General features: G+C 49.3%; 1 protein-coding gene across 1 annotated transcript in view; it reads left to right on the top strand.

Moving 5' to 3' along the window:
* Loxl2 (lysyl oxidase like 2) overlaps window positions 1–16318 on the top strand; it is a 91968-nt gene that overhangs the window by 60959 nt on the left and 14691 nt on the right. Inside the window, exons 6-9 of the mRNA XM_020168678.2 lie at window positions 1123–1306; window positions 7415–7566; window positions 10866–11033; window positions 13910–14072. Coding sequence (XP_020024267.2) covers window positions 1123–1306; window positions 7415–7566; window positions 10866–11033; window positions 13910–14072 — 667 coding nt within the window. The remainder of the gene's footprint in view (window positions 1–1122; window positions 1307–7414; window positions 7567–10865; window positions 11034–13909; window positions 14073–16318) is intronic.

Genomic DNA, 16318 nt, shown 5'->3' with positions numbered 1-16318 from the left:
ACACGCACACAAACATACACACACACTCACACACACATACATGCAGGTGAGCATTCACACACACATACACACATGCACACACACACACAAATGCACACACACCACACACATAGTCACATGCACACACATACACATAATTACACATACACACATATATACACACATACACACATATACACACATACACATGCAGGTGAGCATGCATACACACACATATGCAGGTGAGCATGCACACACAGACATGCACAACCATAGAGACTGATGTAACCAGAGTGTACAGACAAATGGATTCAAATCTCCTATCCTATAAGACAAAATCCACTGGGGTCAAGAAGCCAATACAAAAATGGGTCTTCTTCCTGTGTAATTCCAGAAACCCCATAAGGGTTTTAGTAACCATTCAGGGCATTTAAACTGTATGCCCCACCCTCTCTGCTTGTCTGGAGGGACTGCATCTTCCAAAGACTCAGGTTGATTTGGACTTGGACGAGGACCAACATCTGGGCAAATGTTGGTCTTAACTAGGGAGGCTCCCATCCCATGCAACATTGCTGCTCTGAGTCATGGCCTGAGTAGGTCTGGCTTTCTTGGTAAGGCCCCACTTCCTAATTCCCTGTTGCCCTTTCTGCATCTGCTCCTCCCACCTCCCTTTGGTGTGTACAGCAGAATCATGGCAGACTAGTCCACTTAGTACTGGGGAGTCTCCCCACAAGGCTAGACACAGTGCTCTATTACAAGTAGGATAGGCTTGTGACTCATTTGGGATCTGCAGTCTTTGGGAGTTGGGACCTTCTCTTGGCTGTGAAGTCAGGGGTGGAAGGTCATGCAGATGGTGGATCCTGGAGCCAAGCATAGACTGGGAGATTACTTGGTTAAGGTGCCTGATGGGCTCTCAGTGGTCCCAGACAAGGTCCTCATGAGGGCTGCCAAGGGAGCTTGTGTGAGAGCTAACTCTGCAGCATGAGCCCCTCCGTCGTTCCCCAAATCCAGCACAATGTCAGCTCCTAGACTGGCAGCCTGGCCAGCAGCTTGGCAATGATAGGAGCTGTGGAGCACAGGGACAGTGACAACCTGCAGGATGCACATCACTTCTGCACTCAGCAAGACCATGTCTCTCTCCAGCAACCCCTGGTGCGGCTGAGAGGTGGTGCCCAAGTTGGGGAGGGCCGTGTGGAGGTGCTCAAGAACGGAGAATGGGGGACCGTCTGCGATGACAAGTGGGATCTGGTGTCAGCCAGTGTGGTCTGCAGAGAGTTGGGCTTTGGGACTGCCAAAGAGGCTGTTACTGGTTCCCGGCTTGGGCAAGGTAAGAAATGGGATAGCTGTTGGTGGGGCCACTCTTCACGTGGAAAATGTGTCCCTATGAACATGGTGCCAGCTAGTGACTGTGATACCTCAGAATTGTCTCCCTCTGTTTCCCCCTGTGGAAGTAGCACCTCACAAGAGAACCTTGTCCTCACCCCAGTCAGAGCTGGAAGGGGCCTTAGAAAACATTGGGTCCCTGTTGTATGGGTTTGGAAGCTGAGGCCCAGAGAAGGGAATAAATGAGCAAGGTGAGATGACAGGCAGAGCTGATTACTTCACTCAGGTCTCCCTACTCCTCACTCCATGCTCACTGCTGCCCCACCAGGAAAGCCAAATTCCAAGCCCTTCCTCCAGGAAAGGACCTCAGGATTCCATCACGTGGACCACGCTGACCTCGAAAGAACCAAACGTCATCTTACTTTCCATCCTGGTGCAGCCTGGATGCAAAGCCTGGCAAACATTTTCCCCCTGACAACAGAGAGGGAAGAGGATGACCTCTCTGACGTCACGAGGCACTGATGTGAAAGGGCCTGGTTTTTATTAAGTGTCCTGAATAAATCTTTCCTGTGAGCCAAGAACAAAAGCCTAGGAGGCTTTCAAGGGGGATCCTCTGCTGAGAGCAGTTCTGTCACTGTGGGACAACACAGAGCAGATTGTCTTCCCCCCCACATGAGCCCCGTGGAGGCCACTCATCCTTGTGAGGCCCAGTCTTTCAGAAGGCTTCACCCCAGACTGAGTAACCCCATGAGTGCCCAGCCCTTCCCTGGAGAACTGTGTTTGAATGAGCAAAGTCATAGTTATTTTCTGGAATCTGTTCAACACTGGCCAGCAGGGAGGCCACTGCCACTGTGGGCTGCTACAGCTTGGAGGGGGTGAGGAAGAAGGCTCTTCAGCCCACAGACCTATGCTGTGGGGAGAGGAGTTTCCCATACTGTCCTACATGGGGCCATCACTCTATAGAAAGAAGTGCGATTGATCCCAGTCTGGAGGAAATAATAGTCCCTACTTGCCCAGGGCCTGCACACCACCATATCCAGTGATTTCCTGGTGGTAGACTCCAGAATCCTGTGTTGAACTAAACCTCTAGCTCAATTAAAGAGCACAGAGCATTCACACTCTGGCAATGGAGTTCCCCTGTCCAAGGCTGTCTGCTGGTTCTTTCTGTAGAATGCTGTGACCCCTGCCTGGCATGGGACAACTTTTAAATGGCTCCCTGAGGCTGGAAAGAAGTTCCATAGACTGGGGACAGTCCTGGTTCATAAATAGCATTGATGGAGAGGACATCAGTTCCTCTAGTTCATCAGATGAGGAAGTAGAGGTTCAGAACAATAAATCTGAGGCCACCACAATAGTTGGTGGCAGAGAAAGACTGAAACCCAAGTCTCCTAACTCTCAGATGTGGATTTCTTCCTTTTTACTCACCTTGGCCAAGTCCCGTTCATATTTGAGCTTCTCTCTACCCCCATTTTCCAATATGTGCCAGTTTCCTCTGCATGCTCTGAAAAGCAGGGCCAGGGACAATCATTAGCAGCACTGTGTGGCCATGTGACATCTCCATTGTGCCACATAACAGTCTTCCTCCTAGGTCTCAGTGAGCAAGTCATGGTCCCCTTGGCTCCTAAATGTTCCCCCTACAGGTTGACCCACATGTGGGTTTGTGCTCTTCTAAGGTCCACAGGATAAGGGCCACTCATTCTGAGGAATAAACAAGCACTTGATGACATGGAGATTCCATTTATGATGGGCGGGTGCTATGTGACCTAATTGTTTCACTGCCCAGAGCAGCCAAAAGTTTCTGAAGACCAGGAGAGCTCTAGAGAGAAGAGACCTTGGGCCTTTTTGATGCTAACCTTGAAAGAAGCATTGGATAATTTATCATCTCCTGTCACGTTGGGTGGGCAACTCCAGTAGGCAGAAAGGAAAAAGTACCACCTTCAATGTCAAGTCACTGAGCAGACAGGACAAGTCCCTCAGTTGTTGCTCTAGCAAGTAGACCAAGTGACCACACCCAGTGGTAGTGAAAGGGCAATGACTGAGTTGAGCAATCTGAGTCCTCATCCTGGCCCAACTACCTACTTGCCTGGTGACCTTGAGCAACCTTGTGGGGCTCAGATTCCTCACTGTAAAATAAGGAAGCTGAATGGGTGGGTTATGAGCCTCTGTCTGGCTCCAGCATCACCAGGATGGATGTTAGGTCATGGAGAGCTCTGCCCTCTGTAATTCAGGATTCCCCACCGCAGGGCTGCAACTGTCTATTGACACATCCACCCCCTCCAAGACTTAGCGATGCATAAGTAATGGGCCTGTGTCTTTTATCTCGTGTCCTTAGTCTGCCCAGCACAGTGCTCTGGAGATGTTCGTGTAGTAAAGAAGAAAGGAAGGGAGAGAGGGAGGGAGGGAGGGAGGGTGGGAGAAAGGAAGGAAGGCAGGAAGGGAGGAAGGGAGGAAGGGAGGAAGGGAGGAAGAGGGAAGAGAGACATTCCAGTTGAATAAGCAGGGCCAACTGAACAAACACTTGGTGAAAAAGTTCCAACACGCTAGACCAGCTTTGTCCAATAGAAACACAGTGCAAGCCACATATGTAATTTTGAATTTTCTAGTAGCCACATAAGAAAATGCTCACAGATGATGTTAACTTTAATTATATCTTTTCTTTAACCCAGTATATCCAAGACATTATGATTTCAGCATATAATCAATATAAACACTGTTAATGAGATTGCTTGCATTTTTTATCATACATCTTGGAAATCCAGGATGTCTCAGTTTAGACTGGGTACATTTTAAGTGCTCAATAGCCACATGTGGCTGCTGGTTACTGTATTGGACAGGACAGTGCTAGAGAGTGGCTTTAAAATCCATTTTCCCACAATAAGAAATACATGTGACAGAGCTGCCACACACACAGAACTGAAGCAAAAGTTTTGTGAAACAAGGCTTACATTTACAACACGCAGAGCACCACATGTCCTATTCTGTTTTATTGTACTTTCTAAAGTCTGAATGGAGCTTATTTGGTTGACTAAGTCTCTCATTGATCTGGACCCACAGAGCCTATAATGCTCCAGGAGGTTATTTGTGGCTTTTCCACAAAACCCTGATTCTGCTCCAAACCTGTGGTCACCCAAGGCCAGTTTCTACATAGGGGGAGAGCAGAGCCAAGGTAGAGGTGGTGTGGGCATCCTAAGGATTCAGGGGGTAAGTCTAGAATCCAGGAGTAGGTAAAAGCTGGCAGTCAAGGATACAAGATGTTAAACCTTGGTCAACACCAGGGACTGGGACCCCACAGCACCATGAGCACACTTCAGCTGGACACACAGTGTTGTCTTTCAGCATCAGCTCCCACCTTTACCCACCTGCCTGGGCAGGATGGGGAAGATGGCGAGATAAACTAGGTCTCCCATCTCTGGACTCTGCTACTGATGTGTCATGAGTACACAGATCAGGAGAGTAGGCCCTACTTCCAGGGCCTCATCCCCAGATTCTGAGAGAACCACACAGGTTATATAGAAATTAAGCCAGATGGAAACTAACCCATCCTTAGATGGAGTCCAAAATATGTTAGGCCCTTGAGTTAACCTTCCCTTCCTGACTAGCCCTGTACTATGGTCTGGCAATCCCCAAGCATCAACAGATTGCTATTTGGACTGGATCCTAAAGGGAGAACTCATTTATTACTCAATCTTGGATAGTTATGGTTTCTGCTCTCCAGGAGAGGACATCAAGTAGGAAAAGGTGAGAAATAACCTGAATCAGAAATTACTTACACTAACAAGTATTTGATGAAATGTAAGAAACAATACCAGGCATAATACCCTCCATTTATTGAGTTCCCAGTAGCCTGACATACTCAGTCTTAACCATGGGCTGAGTGTGGCTCAAGTGGTAGAGCACTTGCCTAGCAAAGTGCAAGACCCTGAGATCAAACCCCAGGGCCATCAAAAAAATTAATTAGTAAAATCTGGGTACTTTGTCTCATCCACTCCTTACAATCTCAACCATGCAAAATATATATTATCATTGCTGTTTTCCAGATGAGGCAACAGGATCAGAAAGGTTTTGATACTTCCCAAGGATTTGTTATCCCCAAGCCTTAAATCCTGAAGTTAGATTCAGCCTCTGGCTGACTGTGAACTCATTGCCTTGTGAACAACAGTGTAAAGAGTAAAGGCTGCAGAAGTCTAGACAAGGGCGAGGTCATGTCAGGCTGCCCCAGGGAAGGGACAGATTTGAGGTGCTGCTTGAAGGCTTCTTAAATAGGCAGATAGGAGCTAGCGCTCCACAGGGCAGTTGACAACAGGAGTATCCTGGGAGAGAAGTCATGGGTGCTTGGACCAGATCAGCTCAGCTCTTTCCCAGATAAAACCTCCTGCTCCTTTCCAACATAGGGTTTTCATCCTGTCTGCCCTGGAAGAGCTTCAGAGACTCAAGTGTTCTGGGGTCCATGCCTGGTTAAAATCCTGACTTCCCCATTGGTCCTCAGATTCATCATTTTATGTGGTTGTTGTGATGATTAAATGAGTTAACAGAAATCTTGTGTTTGGGACAGAATCCAACCACAGAAAGTGTTAGATAAATATCATCATCATTTCTTCATCATCATCTTCAGTGCTGTCAAACGACTTTGATCCTACTAGGTGCCTATGTTGCAGATTACTGCCCCCCTCCTGTGTCCACCTCAATTCGTGAACTGTGGCCCTTGCTTGCTTCAAGGGCTCTGTCACAGTCTTTGCACTGAGTCCTTGAATACTTCCAGCCATGGTTACTGAAGTTGTTTTTATAAATTTATAAAATTCCAAGGAATTGAAAGTCTCATAATTTATGAATTTCCAAGGAAATGGAATCTTGGCTTTTAACCTGGAAGTCAACTTTTGGCTTCAGTACACCTCCATACCGACTTGTCTCCAGAACCCCCCACCACTGTCAAAGCCCTTCCTTTGGGCTCCATGGCACCAATTTTGTCGCAGACGTGTGTGTAAGTCCTTCCTCCCTCAGTAACTGGAAGTGTCACTGCAGAGGGGTCAAGGAGGTTTTTTGATAGAGAGGGAGAAAGAACTCTCAGTTCACTACCAGTACCCGGTTGCCATGGTTCTTGGAAGTTCAAGATGATAGGTGGACAAAGCAAATTTGGCCAAGCAGTGAGAAGCAGGAGAAGAGGACAATGCACCTCAGGTGAAGAAACACAACCGATGGCTTTTCCATCAGAGCTAAGCAGAGGGATAACTTGACTCCTTGGAAGCGCCACAGACACTCGTGACCGAGGTGGGAGGAGCAGGCAGAGTTGGAGCACAAGTGGCGGCCCTCAGCGGTTCCTGTGGATTCTGTGCACTTCTCCCTAAGGGCAATGAGAAGCCATGGGGCATTTTCACATGATCTGATGTGTTTAAGATTCTCCTACACTGCTATGGAGCAAGTAGATTGGAATAGGCCTGAGGGAGGGAGACTGAAGACCACTGGGTCACCATGCATCTCTTCTCTCCTGGGTCAGATATTAGCTTCTTCCCTCACTCACAGTGGTGGATTAGCCCCTGAGTACTGGACTATCCTGTGTGATTTCCCTACACTCCACCTTTATTTCACAGTTCCCCTTTTCTAACTCTAACCATCCAGTTTATATAAACCATCTGTTTCCTATAGGGATGCTGACAGGTATGGCAGTAGTCACTCCTGTCACATTCATAAATGCCTGGAGTATTGAAATTGGGGAGAAACTTAGATGTGGTCTTGTTCAGCTCCTTTATTAGTGAGAAATATGATATTCAGAGCCCACGTGGGGGTGGGGGCAGGGGGGAGAAATGACCCAAGCCTTGTATGCACCTATGAATAATAAAACAATAAAAAACAAAACAGAGCCCACGTAATCTGGCCAAGGTCACACAGCAGATTAGTAAGGAATTTTCTTTGCTCTTTTGGCAGGAGTGAATCCAAAGACAATTAGTGATGTTCTCTGCAGAGAGAAGAGGCCCTGTGTCATTAAACTGACCCCAGAGGCAGTTAGCAGAGTTTTGAGGATGGGAAGAGCAGATTTTTATTGTCCAAGACTTTCTCATGAGTTCCAGAAAATTTTCTCCAGAAGCTTTTACAGCATATGTTTCTTTTCCCTCACCAGGGATTGGACCCATCCATCTCAATGAGGTCCAGTGCACAGGGACTGAGAAGTCCATCATAGAATGCAAACTCAACACTGAGTCGCAGGGCTGCAACCACGAGGAAGATGCAGGTGTAAGATGCAACATTCCCATCATGGGCTTTCAGAAAAAGGTGAGGACCCGGGATGTCCAGAGGGCCCTGTGCTGCTGAGACCTCAGAGAGTATAGACCAGGGGATTCTCCAGACATGAACCCAGAAAGGGCTCAGGTCCCACCACTATCACTGTTAGTGTCACTGTCACCTAGCATTTATAAATGTGCCAAATGAGAAAACATAAGTATAAAGACCACCTCCTAGTAGATGTGCAAGCATCCACTGTGGGCCATACCTTGCTCTGGGACTAGATATACAGTGTGATGACAACTCAGTCCTTTCTACAAGGGACTCAAAGACTACTGCACTTGTGACACCCTTGGCATGGGTCCTTTCCTAGGACTCAGAGGACAACAGGTCTACAGAGCCCACCCATGCGAGCACAGTACAGACAGCATCTGGGAGGCAGAGGGCAAGAAAAGGGGATGGACAGCATTTATAACCAGAGGCACAGCCCTCCCTTCCTCAGGTAGGGCCCGTGAAGCTGCCTTGGGTCTCATGCATGGGCGACCTTGCCTACAGAGGTGGCCCACAGGATGACTTCCTCCTTTCTGTCCAGTGCTGCTGACATGCCCAGGAAATGCCACATCATGCTTTTGACTGCTCCTTGAATTTATCAGGTGCTGTGTGTCATCTGGCACAGAGCTGGCATACTGACCTTGCTTCATGAGTGCTTATTTAAACAATGAGAAAATGCAGATACATTGGGATGCAGATGGTCCCCAGCTGGACCCCTGCTTGGACAGCAATTCTTGACCTTGGCAGCAACACACCAAAGGCACCAATGAACCATCCAGCCATAGTGTCTCATGCAGTCCCCTACCGAATAGTCCATAAGAATGGAGCACTATCACTGTATCAGTCAGCTCAAACTGCTATAACAAAATACCACAGGGCTGATGGAGTGACTCAAGTGGTACAGCCCTGAGTTCAAACCTCAGTACTGCCAAAAAAAAAAAAATTACCATAGACTGGGTCTCAAACTATGGAAACTTGCGTTCTCATGGTTCTGGAGGCTAGAGATCCAAGTCAAGGCATTGGCAAGTTTGTTTTCTCCCAAGAATTCTCTGTCACTGGCTTGTAGATGGATGGCCACCTTCTTACTGTGTCCTCACATGCCTGTCCTCTGCATGCTGCATTCCCCATGTGTCTTCCTCTGCCTATAAGAATTCCTCTCCTTATAAAAATTCCTCTCCTTATAAGGGTTAGAGCCTGTTCATCCCCATGTGACATCATGTGACTTTAATTACCTCCTTAAAGACTCCCTCTCCAAATACATAAGGGGCTAGGGCTTCTACATAAGAATTAAGGAGTGGGGGACACAAGTCTGACAGTCACCCACTAGCTGATTTATTAGTCTCTTTGGGTCATCAGGGTCATCAGTCTCCTTCTGGAGGGAGGGGGGAGGTGACATTTAGCTTTAACACCATCCAGTGTGAAACAGCCTCTCCTACGGCTTGCTAGAAAAGGCTGCAAACTTTGGTTTGTTCATCCAGCCACAGCAAAGCCTCATTTCTTTCATTGCTGGGAGAGAAGAGTCTTGGAGCAGGGACAAGGGGTTTCTGTGAGTGGCAGGTGGGTTTCCTAGGTGAGCTGACCCATCTGGGCAGGGCCCTTGCCTGCAGTCCAGTACTCACCAGGCCTGGCCTTGTGTGCATGTGAGCCGGAATGTCTCTAGTTCCTTCCTTCCTTCCTTCCTTCCTTCCTTCCTGGTCAGTCTTGAAGACCATGGCAGCATCTTGGGACGTTGGGGGCTGCCACTGATGGCTGTGTTTTCCTTATCCCTAAATCAACATGGGCCACCTTCTTTGGCCAAAGCCTCTGAGACTTCCCTCAGTTTTAGCAGGGACATTTCACATGGCAAGCCATTTGGGGAAGGGGGGGAACCCAGGTGACAGTGGACAAAGGGAGAGAGCCATCTAAGACTTCTCGAAGATATCCCAAGAAACAGAAGCCTCTTGCCAAGCTTAGACTTGGGGAGCATGGGGCTCACCACCCTCTGGAAGAAGGAAAAAGTGAGAACAGGGTTCTCAGGTCCCTTTGTCCTCACCTTCCATTGACCTTGAGGTGACAAAGGGAAGTCAGTCTTTGTGAGGCAGTGGCAGGGAAGGGAGCCATGTGCCCCAGGTGCAGTCAGTGGGGAAATTTAAAACAACAACAAGCCATTTTGCTTTTTATCCTCCCCATGGGCTGCCACCCTAACCATAAGGCTCCCTCAGCCTTCCGAAGGGTCCGTGCCCACTCTCTTCACTTCCCTGCCAGGCAACGCTGCCAGGGTGGGGGTAGGAACCAGAAGCCAGGCCCAGAGGAAGGGGAGGCTCTTCCAGGCCTGTTCTAGCTTGTGAATGTCAGGCCTCAAGTTTGTAGAAGGCTAGACACAAGCGAGGTCTGCAGTCCCCATCACTGTGCCCACTATGTCTGTCTGTCCTGGACACACAGTCTCACCTGGCCTATGGCCAAGGCCAGGCCAGGAGGCTGGAGGTTCAGAGGGCCGGGAGAGTAGGGAGGCATGCAAGTAAGACCTAGCCAACTGCTCCTTATCAAGGCAGCTGTTGCTGAGGCTCCAGAAATGGCTTTCATGAGGGACAAAGTCAGGTGCTACAGTGAATGCCCTAAGCCCCAGGGATCAACCCAGACCCAGGTCCTCAGGGGACTGTGATCACTTTAGAACCCCAAGGCCCGGCCTCCTCCCAGTGGGAGCCCAGCCTGGTCTCCAGCTCTGGCTCAGCACTGTCTTTGCACAAAAGACCCTTGGAAGATGGGAGAAGATGGTTTGGAGGTGGGGGGTGGGGCAGCAAACGCACACACATCTTTTTGAGACACCACTTCCCCATCTGTCCTGGAGTTGGCTGTACCATTCCTTCCTCATGGACTTTGTGAGGGCTGAAGTCTTGTGTCCTTGAAGGACTTGCACAGGGTGAGGACGCAGTTACTGCTCCAAAATCTGACTTTGAGTGTCTGTTCCAAGCACAGCGTATATCACATAGTGCGTGCTCAGTACTCGTGGGGTGAGGGACCGGCTCCAGCAGAATCCAGACAGCACATACACTATTCATGTCATCTCCTGGGAGATGATGGCATAACCAGCAGAGCTCAGGAAGCCTGTGAAGGAGGTGTGGGGTTCCAGGATATGCAGGTGGAGACCTCACTGTAAAGCTGTGCTGGTGCAATACTGCTACACAGAAGGTTCTTGAGGATGCCAGGATACTCGTGTGTGGCCAGGCAGAGACATCTGGCTTGCTGGGGAAGTTGGGGGTGATGGCAACACAGTAGGGAGCTCCCTTCTCTCCTGGTGACTGTGCCTTTCTTGTTCACAGCTGCGCCTGAGTGGGGGCCGCAACCCCTATGAGGGCCGAGTGGAGGTGCTGACTGAGAGAAATGGGTCCCTCGTGTGGGGGTTAGTGTGTGGCCAGAACTGGGGCATCGTGGAGGCCATGGTGGTCTGCCGTCAGCTAGGCCTGGGATTTGCCAGTAATGCCTTCCAGGTAAGGAGCCCAGCTTCAGAGCCCAGCTCACCCTCTGTCCGGCCTGACTTTCCCCATTGCCACTCAGCCTCTTCTTCCATGGACCTCTGTCTGGCCTCAGCTACCCGCCTACGGCCCTGAGCCCTGAGGCAGGGCCCTCAGTGTCCAGCTGCAGAGCAAGGGGGTGGACGCTGCTGTCTATGGCCCATTTCAGTCTGCGTGCTGGGATTCTCCCTGGGCTGGCAGCTGGACCTCTGTGTCCTGTTGTAACTTTTGCAGAGGGAAGCAGCTCAGACTTTTGGGGCAGTAGGGACCACCCAGCCCCAGGCTCAAAATCCCAAATGCCTTAGAAGCCCCCTCTGGCCAGAGCATTCCCCAGCTAGCATCTATGCCTCATGCGTTCCCACTGATACACTGGCAAATCTCCAAGCCACTCCAGACTCATTGTCACATTGGCTGCACCTTCCTCCCTGGACCTTTTCCCCAAAGACAGGGTGACTCAGCTGAGAGACACTGTGCTCTGGTCCTGCATTCCCACTCTCTCGCCGCCCCCCATCATACCACAGCACAGGACTGGGGCTCGGGATCTACTCCCAACTATTTCCACCAGCAGCTGCATGACAGTCTGGGACAAAGTGCCACCCTTTCCTGCCTCGGGTGTCCTCCCTGTGGCACAGAATGAAGAACCCCCAAGTCCTTGGTCTCCTGAGTCTAAACACTTTCACTGAGCAGAGAAAGCTTTGAGACCCATCTTGCTCACCTGACCTCAGCCCCTGGTCCCTAAGAAAGGGGCTTCCTGGAGAGAGGAGTAGGGAGGAGAGAGAACTCAGCATCTTTGCTGAGCCTGTCTGTCTCCCATGAGCTGGCTGGGGCTTAGATTGCTCCCAGGGGAAGTTGTGAGACCTGAACCAGAACAGCCCAGGGCTCCTGCCCTGTGGTTACTCATTCCAGCATCCAGGAGAGACACAGTGGCCCATGCCCTCAGGGAACTCAGCTTCCCCAGGACGACGCTAAGACAAGTTAGGTCACACCCTGATTCTCCAAGGAAAGTGAAAAAAATAGTGCCACAGTTTAATAGAGTGGTTGTCTTGCTGTTTTGGTTCCCTGTCAGCTCATTCCCAAGACACCTGGGCTTTGAATCATCTCTAGATGATGTATAATACCTAATACAATGTAAGCCCTATGTGAATAGTTTCATACTGTTCAGGGAATCATAACCAAAAAAAGTCTATACATGTTCAGTACAGATACAGTTTTTTTAAATATATATTTTCAAGCTGGGCATGATGGTTCACACCTGTAATCCTAGCTACTTGGGAAGCTGAGATGAAGAGAATTGTGACTTCATGCCAGCCTGGGCCCAAAAGTTTGCAAGACCTCATCTCAAAGGAAAAAAGCCAAGCATGACAGTGCACACCTGTCATTCTAGTAACAGGGGGGATAAATAGGAAGATGGCAGTCCAGGACAAAGTGGACAAAAAGAGAGACCTTATCTCCAAAATAACCAGAGCAAAAGGGGCTGGTGGAGTGGCTCAAGTGGTAGAGCACCTGCCTAGCAAGCACAAAGCCCTGAGTTCAAACCCCAGTACTCCCCAAAAATATTTTTTTTCAGTCTAAGGTTAATTGAATCCATGGATGCACAACTTGTAAAAACAGAGGAGTATGTCTAAATCTATATTGACACATAGACAGACAGACAGACAAATAGATAAATTTAAGAGATTGGCTTTGACTCACATGATATTGAAAGCTAGCAAGTCCAAATTCTGCAGGGCAGGCTGACAGGCTAGAGACACAGGGAAGAACTGATGCAGCTCAAATCCAAGAGAATTCTGCAGGCAGAATGCCCTGTTCTCCAAAGAACCTCAGTCTTTTCTCCTAAGGTCTTCAACCGACTAGGTGAGGCTCACCCACAATGCAAGGGTAATCTGCTTTACTCAAATCAACTGGTTTAAATTTTAATCTCTTCCAAAACCTATTTCTCAGAAACATCTAGAATAGTGTTTGACCACATATTTGTATATTGTGGCTGAGCCAAGTTGACTCAACACAGGTACCTGTGTTCTTGTACCTGACTCCTCCTCCCCTGATCCTGGTTTGATGTTTTTCTCTGCTGGAAACTTCCCTCAAGTGCAAAAGTTTGTTCTAACTCTGTCTCTCTCTCTTCTCTCTCTCTCTCTCTCTCTCTGTGTGTGTGTGTGTGTGTGTATAAACATAATTTGTGCTTCCTTTATTTAATTATTTAGCAATTCTGAGGTTTGAACTCAGGGCTTCATGCTTGCTGGGTAGGCACTCTAGCACTTGAGCCACTCCACCAGCCTAACCATGTTTTGAAGCCCCGTAGACAGGCTGGGGGGCTCCCCAACCTTTGTGCAGAGCCATTCCGAATTGCTTTTCCCAGGGTTAAGACCAGAAGTTAGACTGTCTAAGCTAGCTCCCTCATTACTGACATAAGCAAACAGATTTCTTCTCTCCTGCAGTTCTGACCATTGGGAGGGTCTCCTGGAGCAGTGTGTCAAGAACACACTCAGGTTTAGAGGAGTGAGTGCTATGATTGGCAGCACTGTCTGCCCTACTCAGGATGAGAGAGTAACATGACTTAAGGGTGCCTGTCATTCCTGACATGAAACGATGCCCAGTTCTTGGATCACAAATTTGACTGTACTTTCTCAAAGGGGAGAGTGGCAGAATCCAGTGCTAGGGTCAGGAAACTAGGATGCTCACTCATTCTGCCCCAACTAACTGCATGGCTGGGGCGAGTCACTCTGACTCATCATCCCTACCTGAAAAATGGGATCATAACACCTTGGGTTCTTTGTGAGGCTATGAGTTGATGTATCATGAGAAAGTGACGATTCAGGGTGATATACTGCCTTTTTTTTTTCTGACCCCTCCAGGAGACCTGGTATTGGCACGGAAACGACAACGCAAACAAAGTGATCATGAGCGGGGTGAAATGTTCAGGAACGGAGCTGTCTCTGGCCCACTGTCACCATGACGAGGACGTGGTCTGCCCCCAGGGTGGGGTGCAGTATGGTGCTGGAGTCGCCTGCTCAGAAAGTGAGAGTCCCTGGGGTCACCTCCCACCCTTCCTGTCCCACCAGCTCCAGGGGTGTCAAGAGATCCATTGGTTATTCCTTACAAGGCTGTGGGGCTTCACCATGAGCAGGAGGAAAGTAGAAGGAATTCTGGTGAAGCAAGAAGAACCTGGAGAAAGAGGGACAAATGACCTGCCCCAAACCCCAACAGGACCTTGGTTGATGACATGGTAGAGAGGAAGCAAGAGGGAAGTCCTACTGGGAGCCTTGGGTTGAGAACTTGGGGCCACTATTGACTGTCTCCATGAGCTCAGGGAATTCTGTGGCTGAGGTTCCCATTTGTGCAGTCAAATGCAGAAGACCACCCTGTTCTCTGAGATTCAGGACACAGCTGAAGTTCATACCAGGTGTTCACCGTGTGTCAGCATCTTGCTTTCCATCCACCTTGGTGCCTGGTCACTCCCTGGAATCCTAGAGACATGGCATATTTGAAAGGGGGAAGCCCAGCCAGGACCCCCTCACTCGGACTAGCTTAGGATGGTCCCCTTCCATAATGAGAGAGAGGACTAGCCAGACAGCCCTGTGGGCGGCTGTGCTGCCCAGTCCCTCCCCTAGTCCTCCCTCACACACACACACACCCTTACTTGGCCTTGTAAATCTACACTGAGCCGCTCTGTCGTGGGCCCCAGGAGCTGCCAGAAAACATGACTGCAGACCCTGTCTGGCTAGCTGATCTTGGCCAGGTTAGCTAACCACTGGGATCTATGCTTGCTGCTGTTCCTAGACACTGGAAGGGAATGTGACAGTTACCATGTACAAGTGCTTAGTGGACAGTGGTGCACTGTCATCTCACCATCACCTGGGCCAGGGACAAGGTTAAACCTGAGCTATCCCCATCCACCCCTCAGCCTCATTCGGCATTTGCCCACTCTTGCAAAGCAGGACTCTTACCACCACCACCCGCCCATCCCCCATGCCAACTTCTCTGTGCAGGTCACAAGCTATCACTTCTGTCTGAGAGGAGAGGTAGGGAGGTCACCATCCTTGCCAGTCCCCAAGGAGAAGCATCCAAACAGAAAGGAACAGCCATTCTCCTGTCAGAGGCTTTCTTTATTCATCAGTTTATTTATATTTGCTGGGTACCAGTGGTTCACACCTGTAATTCTAGCTACTCAGAAGACAGAAATCAGGAGGATAGCAATTTGAAGCGAGCCTGGGCAAATAGTCCACAAGATCCCATCTTGAAGATACCCAACAAAAAAGGGCTGCTGGCTCAAGTAGTAGAGGCTAGCAATTACGAGGCCTTGAGTTCAAACCCCAGTGCCTCCAAAAAAAAAAAACCTTATATTTTTATTTGCCATATCCCATCCTTTCCAAAAGGAAATTAAGATAATATAAGCCTGAATAAAAATTCAAGGTAACATAAGATAAAAACAGGTGGAAGAAAGGTAGGAACTGGTCAAAAATTTTTAATTAACCTCTCTCCTGGTTCTATTCCCTCCCAAGGATCCACTGAGCTTAAAGGAACCAAGGGACATGCACAGGGCTCCTGCAGTGCCCCTACCACACTGGCCCGGTTCCTCCTGCATGCCTTGGGGCATGAGTTGCTTGTTTTGTCTGAGGCATCCTCCCTGTCTTCACTCGGCCTCAAAGCTACTTCCTCCAGTCCCTTCTCATCCTTCAGTATAAACTAAAACCAACTTCTCCTAAAGAAGTCTTTCCTGACCCCCACCCAGCAGCACCCCCATATTTTAATTCCCATCAGGGCCCATTTTCCTGCAAATGCTTGCTAGAATATTGGGTGGCTCCATTCCTGCTGTGGTTAACTCTGTCCAAAGGGCCCAGCACAGTGGCCACTGGAATATTCAAGAGGTGGCAGGTGACCAGGCCTCTCATGACTGTCTTGGATGTCAGGGAGGCCAAGTCTCAATTCTGTGGCAGGTGTCAGAATACTCCTGAGTCCAAGGGGACCCGAATGCAGACTCCTGTGCTCAGCTGAGCCTGGGTAGAGGGCTGTGCACCACCATTAACCAGACACAGACAACACAGGAGACTCACACCACACCCCCAGAAGAAAGTGTGGGCACTGAGTGGTGCTGCAACCCCTCTTGCCCTGGAAGGGAAACATTTGTCAGCAATGGGAGTCCTCCATTTCCACCCCACATCCTGTCACATGTCCTCCTTCCTATCCTCTGTCCCACACCCAATTCTTGTGGGAAGATTTGCTTTCCCAAGGTTGCCAGTCCATTAGTGCCAATGAACTGTGTT

Source organism: Castor canadensis, chromosome 14 (genome assembly GCF_047511655.1).
Source record: "Castor canadensis chromosome 14, mCasCan1.hap1v2, whole genome shotgun sequence".
NCBI lineage: Eukaryota > Metazoa > Chordata > Mammalia > Rodentia > Castoridae > Castor > Castor canadensis.
This window is presented reverse-complemented; position numbering and strand designations above follow the sequence as displayed.